This window comes from Populus alba, chromosome 12 (genome assembly GCF_005239225.2).
Source record: "Populus alba chromosome 12, ASM523922v2, whole genome shotgun sequence".
Taxonomy (NCBI): Eukaryota; Viridiplantae; Streptophyta; class Magnoliopsida; order Malpighiales; family Salicaceae; genus Populus; species Populus alba.
The window spans coordinates 430,007-439,799 of record NC_133295.1 but is presented as its reverse complement, the minus strand read 5'-3'; the positions used below and the strand labels follow the sequence as shown (position 1 = coordinate 439,799).

Below are 9,793 nucleotides of genomic sequence, written 5' to 3'. Positions count from 1 at the left end.
CTTTGTTTTTATTATGTGCTATTGGTTTTATTATATGCTTGAATTGTCATTTATCTGCAAAAGTTTGAGTTTTGTTTGTGATAGTGGGGTTGAGGTTGATATTGCAATAAGGGATGTGGGTGGTTTATTGTAGGGAATAGGGATTGGGGGGGGTCTGGGTGTTCTGATATAGATAGGTGCTTTAATCGTTGTTTGGGATATGAGTGAGTGAATGCTTGTGCCAAATGAGATGGGATTAAGTTTCCAGTTTTGCTGTGATGAATGAAGTTGCTTTTTGGTAGTTGAAACTAAGTTCATTTCAGATGGAGTTATTTGTTGAACTTTTGAACTGATCGGTTGGAGCTTAGGCCTCTGGGTTGATGAAAAGGTCAAATTCTTGTGTGACAATGGAGATGGGGGCCATGAGATTAAGATTGCGATGAGGGATCTTGGTGGTTTAGTGGGTTATTGTAGGGAATAGGGATTAGGGGATTTGGGTGTTTTAGTGAAGATAGGTAATTTAATCAGTTTTTGGAACGGCGGGGTGTGACTCCTTGTGCTGAATAGGGTGTGTATAAGTTTCCAGTTCTGCTGGGATGCATGAAGTTGTGTTGTGCTGGTAGAAACTAAGTTCAATTCTGATTGAGTTTTATATTGAGCTTTTGTACTGGAGCGCTGGAGTTTAGGCCTCTGGGTCGATGTTATAGCATGCTTGAATTTTCATTTATTTGCTAGAATTTTGAATTTTGTGTGAGAATAGGATGAGGACCATAAGGGTAAGACTTCAATAAGGGATGTGTGTGGTTTGGTGGGTTATTGTAGGGAACAGTGATTGGAGAATTAGGGTGTTTTGGTGAAGATAGGTGCTTCCATCAGTTTTGGGGATGTTGGGGAGTGATTGCTCATGCTGAATGGGATATGATTAAATTTCAAGTTTTTTTGGATGGATGGAGTTATTTTGGTTGGTGGAAACTGGAGACCAAGTTCGTTTCTGATATATTGGAACTTTTGTACTATTGTGTTGACCTTGGGTTGGTGCTGTAGTACTATTGTCATTGTTTATACAACCATAAACCGTTATAATATTTCCTGGTGTCTTCAAACGTGCCATTTGTTTTCTAGGCTGTCTATACTTTGTTGGCTGCTACCATGCAACAAATACTCAAAGTTTCTAACGTCAACTGAATACATGAAAATATCCATCAAATGGAGTACATTTGAGTCTCTTCTATATCATAAACTAATGGCACATGATTATTAGTTACATTTATATGAGTCCACCTTTTTTGAAAATGATACTATGTGAACGCCGATGGCTGCTATGGTCAGTAATAGCCTCGTGCGTGACTGACTTGACAGGTTCATAGTTGGAAGAAATTAAATTTGAAGACTTGGCCTTGAACCAAGATGATTGCTATAACTGGGAAACATAGATATTAGTTCTTTCTATGCCTAATGAAATTTGGATGGAAAACCAAATTTTCAATTATGAAGCCTTCTGATGGCAATTGCTTTGTGGAAGATTTAAACTGCTTCGTAACAATCAAGCCTATCCTCTAAACACTATCCAGTATGGCCATGTTCTCATGTTGAAAATATAATTGATTGGTGTCACACCCCCTCAAAAAAATTATAAAGGCACGACATCGGCTGACGATTTTCGTTGTGTTCTGATGATTTGGTTCTTTGGAGTCGCCACCTAGTATTTGGTCACTAGGAACCCTAACTGGTCTTTCAGAGATTCTAAGGCAAGGGACTGGTTGCGTAAAGGGAAGGTACTAGCACCCCTAATACGCCCTACCTAAGGTAAGCTGCTTGGTGTTTGGTTTGCTTTATAGTCTATGGTGTTGGTGTTTTCTAATCCCGTCAACTCGTAAATCGCAAGGATAAGAGAATAAAAGAATGAAGAAAATTTTCACGATTCTTTAAAAAAAAACTACTTTTCACGACTCGTAAACCGTGGAGAAAAAAAATTAAAATTAAAATTTTGAAATGTTCTCGATCGCAACCAAAACTTCTTTCAAACATGTGCGTTGATTTATTACTCCCGATAATATTTTGGATGTTCGTCCTTTTTAAGGATTTCTTCATCCAAACATTAGCGGTGAACAATAACCACAACTTCTCCTCCCAAAATAAGATTTTTATAGTTTTTTGGAATATTGGCCAATACCCTTTGGAGTTTTACAAACAGGTTGTAAAATCCACAAATGCAAGAAAATGATTTTTGTGTTTAAGAAATCTATGCGAAAACACATTTTCAAAACTTTCAATATTTTTTTATATATATAAAAAGGAACATTCAAAAACATGTTAGAGTATTGGCCGTATGCAACACGCAAGAAAACACATTTTTTTTTTTTGTAAACATTTTTTTTTTTTGTGAAAAACGGGTATTTTAAACACTGAATTGGTATTCTTATGGTATAAAAATACAAACCAATATTAATCCACCCTAATAAAAATATGCAGGAAAAAATTCAACACTATTTTTAAGGCCTTTTGAAATTTTTTTTTTTGAAAGCAAAAAACATTTTTTATTTTGAAAATCTTTGATGTTTTTGACGAAAACCGGGTATTTTAATACCGAATTTGTATCTTTACAATACAAACTGATATTGATCAAAATACAGTAATAAAATTACACAAAAATCACAAATTTTTTTTGAAGATATTTTTTCAAACGGGCCAGACTCGGCCTAAAAGGAAATTGGGCCAAAAATCAACCCAAAATAAATTAGGGCCCAATTTCTACAGGGCTGGACTCAGCCCAGCCCACACATGGTGTGGGCTGATGTTACAACCCGAAATGAACATGAACTGGTTACTGTGCACCTGCACAGTAACCAGTTAATTAATTAGGTGGTTACTGTGCACCTGCACAGTAACCTGTTAATTAATTAGACCTGCATAGTAACCGAAGAATTAATTAGCTGGTTACTGTGCCCCTGCATAGTAACCAGCTAATTAATTTCTTACTTGCAGAACGTGCACAGTGCACAGTGCACGTTCTGCATGCAAGAAGACGAATACGGGATAAAGGGGAAGAGTTACCTGCGACGATGAGCTTGGGTAGAGGAGCTGACAGTGGTGCTGGTGGTGGTTTTGCTGGCGGTTGCTGACCGGAGGATGGCTGGGATGGTGGCTGGCCTTTCTTCCTTTTTCTCTGTGTTTTTGTTCTACTCTGTTCTCCTCTGCTTCTCCTTTCTTCTTCTGCTTCTCACACTGCTCTTCCCTCTCACGGTGATTCTGCTATTTTTTTGGCAGCGTTGATGGTGGTGGTGGTGGTGGAGAGGAAGCCGGTGATGCCTCAAGTGGTTATGACGGTGACAGTGGCTGGGAAGCCTAAGGACAACGGTTGTTTCCTTCTTCTTCTTCCCCGTGCAGAGGAGCAGGTGCTGCCTTTTCTTCAATGGTGCTCTCCTCGTTTGAAACTTCACTCTCCTTTTAGTTTAAAAAATATAACTCTCTCCCCTCTGTTCGGTCTCTCCTCTCTCTCCTCCCTTCGGGTTCTTTGTTTTTTCTTTGGGTTCTTTTTTTCTTTTTCTGTCTTTCTCCCCTCTCTTCTCTGTCCGTTCCTCATTTATAGAACCAGCGGGCGTGGCTTCACCGTGGAGCCAAGGAGCGGGTCGAGGAGCGGCTGTCGGGGAGCGGCTGTCCAGGCGGGCCTCCCTCGGCTTCGGCAGCGCGGCGGGTGGTCGGCCAGTGTCTTCTGTCGGTGGCCCACCGGCGTGGGGCCTCGGTCGGTGACAAGAGGGACCTGCAGAAAAATAAATAATGCAAACTTTTCCTTCTTCCCCGCTGTAATGTTCGGGGGAAGAAGAAAGTGAACAGTGCCTTTCAAAACGGCACCGTTCGGTCTTTTTTTTTTCTTTGCATGAAACGGCGTCGTTTTGGATAAAACGCGCCGTTCCATTTTAAAATAAAGGCGCCAGAATATTTCTTGAATCAGTCCTTAATCATCTGTGTTCAATTCAATTTCGTCCCTTCCAATTTCGGTCCGTCCCCATAGTTGGCCGCGTTTTCCACTTTGATCCTTGGCCTCTGATTTATGCAATTTAGCCCTCAATTGATCAATAAACTTCTAATTTCTTCAATTAAGCCCCTGGATCAAATTCAAACAGCCCCCTCTATCTTTGCGCCTTCTCCAAATTGGTCCCTAGTTTCGGATTTTTACAATTAAGTCCCTAATTGGCCATTAAACTTCAATATTTATGCAATTAAGCCCCTGATTTGACCCAATAAATTCCTAAAAAATATATTTTGGCCCCAAAACTTAAATTTCTTCTAATTAAAGCCCAAATTGACTTAAAAATCAATTTTTCTTGCCATCAAATCTTCTATAAATTCAATCAAAAATCCAATTAAGTCCATAAACATTCAAATTTGGGCTATTCTCCTCAAAATTCAAATTTTCTTATCCACCAGGGTCCTCATCCTTCAAGAATATATTGTCAAAAATTCAATCCTTGTATTTTTTAAATTCCTTGACAAATTTTCTGACTGTTTTCTGAGTGCTTCTGCCTTCCGTTATTTTTCTAGCCTCTTTTGGCTATTTATTTTATTTATTTTTGTGGGGACCCAAAAATGGGTTACAACAATTGGAATAGAGGCTTTAAAATTTATGGTCGGTTTAATGGTTTATCAATATGCTGTAATTGTATATTTTTATTTTTCAATTGGACGATTGGAATCGATCAAGCAAGCTTTGTATGAACTGGTGATTCTTCCTCTGCGGAAACCTGAGCTCTTCTCACATGAGAAACTTCTTGGTCCACGAAAGGGGGTATTGTTATATGGACTTCCAGGCACCGGGAAGACCATGCTTGCAAAAGCCATTATCAGAGAGTTTGGAGCTGTCTTTATAAATATGAGGATCTCTAATCTGATGAGCAAGTGGTTCGGTGATGCACAAAAGCTCGGCGAGTATAGATCGCATTTGAATTGCCTCTCATGTGCTTGAGCTTTGTCTTGCATTTAGCAAAACAATGATGGTTTAAAATTATTGCCTTGTTATTCTAAAACTTGCTGTCACCCACCGACTATGTTGAGTGAAATTTAGTTTCACTTTGAAATTTAGTAATGTATAACAGTTTAAAAATCGTGACAGCTTAATTTGAATGTTCAGAGATGTTTTTCCAAATTGTATTTAGCAATGAGGTTTATGAGTTTTGTTCTAATCTTGAGCAGATGCTACCATAGAATTATAGAGATTTAGGCAGTCTCCGTAGAAGGGGGGCTGCGCAAAAGTATGTTAGTTCCAATGATATTGAAGCTTTTTGTTTCTTGGAAACTAAAATTTCTAATTATACGAACACCTTAGTCAAAAATATTTGGAGTGGGTCTAAACTGGAATGGTATCGTTTCTTAGCAATTTTAGCAATTTTATTGTATGTGTGTTAAGCATTATTACATGCATCACTTATAAAGTATTTTTACTTTTGAACAGGATGTCATAGCAGTTGATGTTAGAAATCCTGATCACAATGATGTGGAATTTGAATTAATTGGAGTGTTGGAATCTATCCAGCAAGCTTTGTATGAACTGGTGATTCTTCCTCTGCGGAAACCTGAGCTCTTCTCACATGAGAAACTTCTTGGTCCACAAAAGGGGATATTGTTATATGGACCTCCAGGCACAGGGAAGACCATGCTTGCAAAAGCTATTGTCAGAGACCCTGGAGCTGTTTTTATAAATGTGAGGATCTCTAATCTGATGAGCAAGTGGTTTGCCGATGCACAAAAGCTCGGTGAGTATAGATCGCATTTGAATTGCCTCTCTTGTGCTTGAGCTTTGTCTTGCATTAGCAAAACAATGATGGTTTTAAAATTATTCTAAAACTTGCTGTCACCCACCGATTATGTTGAGTGAAATTTAGTTTCACTCTGATAATGAAAGCAAGGTAGTACTTTGTGAACATTCCTAACTAAGATTAAACATTCCTAACTTGTCCTTATTGAAGGATCTTTATTAGCAGCAAGATTTTGTTGGATGATCTATTAACTTTACAAGAATTGCTTCAATCCGTTTATAACTCTATAACTTTCAAAATACTCCCAGAAACAGAGATTTATTTAAGTGATTTTATAGTTAACACAAACTTGTTACATGCATGAATTCTTTTTGATAAAAGTATTATGCAAACTACAAAAAAAATAATCCAATACTATGAATTTGCCACCCTTTTGTTGATCCACTTGATATCTTGTTTGTACTGCCAAATTAGAAAGGTAAGACTGATCAAATGAAATAGTAAAGAAAAGATAGCCTAACATAAACTGTGAACATAAAATTTGAAAACTCAAATGCGTGCAAAACTTACTTGAAAATATCAATTGCATTATTTAGTTTCTTCTAGCACCATATCTGCCAGCATTCTTCTTTGTTTTTCTGTTCTTGAGATTCCATTTATTTTCAACCATCCTAAGAAACCATGAAGGCTTTTTTGTTCTAAACACAACGTATCCCGTTACAACTCCAAACACAAATCCGCATCCATACCCCATTGTCACAGCTTTCCATCCAAATCCTTCTCCAAACAATGATAAATCATCTCCTTCATCAAAGCTTGATGGCTGTAATGATGGTGCCTCATCACCGAAACATTTTTTTGGTACTTGAGATCCACATAAACCCATGTTTCCTTCAAATGAGCTTGCATCAAAGGTGTTGAATTGCTGTCCACTTGGTATGGGCCCCTCGAGTTGGTTATGTGAAAGGTTTAGGATTGCAAGAAATGTTAGACCCCCCAGCTGCGTTGGAATCCTTCCGGTAAGCAAATTTGAAGATAGATCTAATGATTCCAAATTGGTCAAATTTCCTAATGATGATTGGATATGACCTGTAAGGGAATTATGAGAAAGGTTGAGCTGTTGGAGTGCTTTAAGCTTTCCTATCACTTTTGGAATCTCTCCGGTGAAATTGTTATTTGACAAATCAAGTACTCTGATAGTACTTCGGATCTTTGTAAACTCAATTTCTACACCTTTCCATGTCATTTCTATGGAATAGACATAGCCAGTGTAATTTGTTGCACTCATGTAAATCATGTTCTGATCCGAGGTCATCATTGCTTCAAGACTATTGAAATACCCAGTTGGTAATGGCCCACTAAAATTGTTGTGAGAGATGTCAAAAATCCGTAATTTAGAGAAGGATTTATATGCAGTCGAACCCTTCACAAAACCTTGGAGTTTATTGGATTTTAGGACAAGAATTTGGAGATGTGGAAGCGTTTCTAGAAAGTAGGGAAATGTATCCTCAATCTTATTGTTGCCAAGATCAATAACTTGCAACATTGTGCAGTTGATGATAGACGATGATATTTTCCCTTCCAATTCATTTCCATTGAGGTTGAGATATTCCAAGCTATTATCCTTTGAAAATGTTGAAGGGATAGTGCCTTGAAGATTGTTCATGCCTAGATGCAATACTGACAGCATGCTGCTGAAGTTCCCCAAACATTGTGGCACAGAACCACTCAAGCTGTTGTTGGACAAGTCCAGGACCTGAAGGTACGTCAGCTTGCAAATAGAAGAAGGAATCTCACCTGTCAAATTACTATTGGATGCAAGAATAAGGGTTGTCAAGTTCTCTAGTTTGAAAATCGAACTTGGGATTGGACCACGCAAGTGGTTATTGCTCAAATCAAGGAATCTCAAAGAATCATGCTGGAGTTCACTTACATTACCTATGAAATTATTGTTATGAAGGTCAAGATATTGTAAAGAAGGAAGAGCAAACAAAAAGGATGGAATTGTTCCATTGAACAAGTTACCATATAAAAATAGATCTCGTAGATTTGAAAGGGTATTTAATTGAGAATGGATAGGGCCTACTAGTTGATTATTTGATAAAATTAAATATGAAAGATTGACTAGGCTACCGAAAGAATCTGGAACTTGACCCATCAATTTATTATATGAGAGGTATAAAGAGGTGAGATGTGGGAGATTACCAAGTGATGATGGGATCTGACCGCTAAAATTATTACCTGAGAGGTATAAAGAGGTGAGATGTGGGAGATTACCAAGTGATGATGGGATCTGACCGCTAAAATTATTACCTATGAGGTATAAAGAGGTGAGATGTGGGAGATTACCAAGTGATGATGGGATCTGACCGCTAAAATTATTAAATGAGAGGTCTAAAGAGGTGAGTTGTGTGAGATTACCAAGTGATGATGGGATCTGACCGCTAAAATAATTACCTGAGAGGTCTAAAGAGGTGAGTTGTGTGAGATTACCAAGTGATGATGGGATCTGACCGCTAAAATTATTATGTGAGAGGTCTAAAGAGGTGAGATGTGGGAGATTACCAAGTGATGATAGGATCTGACCGCTAAAATTATTATGTGAGAGGTCTAAAGAGGTGAGATGTGTGAGATTACCAAGTGATGATGAGATCTGACCGCTAAAATCATTATGTGAGAGGTCTAAAGAGGTGAGTTGTGTGAGATTACCAAGTGATGATGGTTCTAGACTCAGGTCGTCATTGTCAGATAGATCAAGTGAAACCAACTTGGAGAGGTGAGTTATTTCCGACGGAACTTGACCTGCAAAGACTGAGAAATTTAGGTTAAGAAGTGTCAGGTTGGAAAAGTGGCCAAATCGAGAAGAAATATGGGAGAAGTTGAAATGATTGTCAGAGAGGTCGAGCTTTTGAAGATGATGCAGGGAGAAGAGGGTGCTATTGGAATGGAGGGTGCCATAAAGCATGCTGCAAGCAAGGTCCAGTCCAGTGACATGCCCTGTTTTCATGTCACAGGTGACGCCATCCCACAAGCAACAGTCTGTACCCTCTTTCCACGACTCTGTCTTGGGATGCTGGCAACGCACTGAAGCAGAGCTATTAATGGAAAAGGAGTCTTTGAATTGGAGCAAAGAAAGGCTTTGGTGAGGAGCACAGAAATGAGAAGAAGAAATAGTTGAATGGAAATGGAAGAGAAACAGAATGAAAGAGAGAGATGAAATAGGTGGAAACCCCATGTTTGGCTGGCCTTACAGGATTCAAAGTATATTTGGGAGAGATGAGGAATGAAGAAAGACATTATTAGTAGTATTTATAGACTAATCTTAGATTGTATACTGACTGACATAGGATGTGTAAAGACGAAATCAAATCTCAAGTACAAGAGTAGTGAGTGTTGGAAACGCGGCAAAGTATATTAAAACAAGATTCCTTGTTGACTTCAAATTGCGCAAACTGAATTGTTGTTTCTCGGTAATTGAATGTTCAGAGATGTTTTTCCAAATTGTATTTAGCAATGAGATGTTACAGGATTCAAAGTATATTTGGGAGAGATGAGGAATGAAGAAAGACATTCTTAGTAGTATTTATACACAAACTAATCTTAAATTGTATACTGACTGACATAGGATGTGTAAAACATGTAAAGACGAAATCAAATCTCAAGTACAAGAGTGAGTGAGTGCGTGTTGGAAACGCGGCAATATTAATTAATTAATGGAAACGCGGCAAAGTATATTAAAACAAGATTCCTTGTTGACTTCAAATTGCGCAAACTGAATTGTTGTTTCTTGGCAAAGTAATAATTACGCAAAGCAATGACTTTGTGGGCGCTCGGTAATTTCCAAGAAATTCAAAGACACAAAATCGAAAGAAAACTTCTTAATAAACCACAAGTGGGCTTGCAGAGTTAAAGAGTCATCCTCACCTATTATGTCCATTTTAAAAAAAAATTCACAAATTTTTTTTTTGTCAAAATTAATATTGAGTTAATCTTTGTCACTTTCAAAAAAAATTTCACAAAAAACAAATACAAAAAAATAATAAAATATTAATGGATAAAAT

At 37.9% G+C, this 9,793-nt stretch overlaps 1 protein-coding gene across 1 annotated transcript; it reads right to left on the bottom strand.

Moving 5' to 3' along the window:
- Positions 1 to 6,031: 6,031 nt before the first annotated feature.
- Positions 6,032 to 9,018, bottom strand: LOC118058038 (uncharacterized). Its single transcript, XM_073403727.1, has 2 exons — positions 6,303 to 9,018; positions 6,032 to 6,194 (listed from the first exon to the last, which is right to left on the bottom strand). Exon 1 carries the CDS (start codon positions 8,965 to 8,967, stop codon positions 6,325 to 6,327), a length of 2,643 nt encoding a protein of 880 aa, XP_073259828.1. The 5' UTR covers positions 8,968 to 9,018; the 3' UTR covers positions 6,032 to 6,194; positions 6,303 to 6,324.
- Positions 9,019 to 9,793: the final 775 nt, after the last annotated feature.

What these genes read in the sequence shown, in the direction of transcription:
- LOC118058038 (XM_073403727.1), bottom strand. Translation starts at nt 8,967, where the DNA reads ATGGGGTTTCCACCTATTTCATCTCTCTCTTTCATTCTGTTTCTCTTC.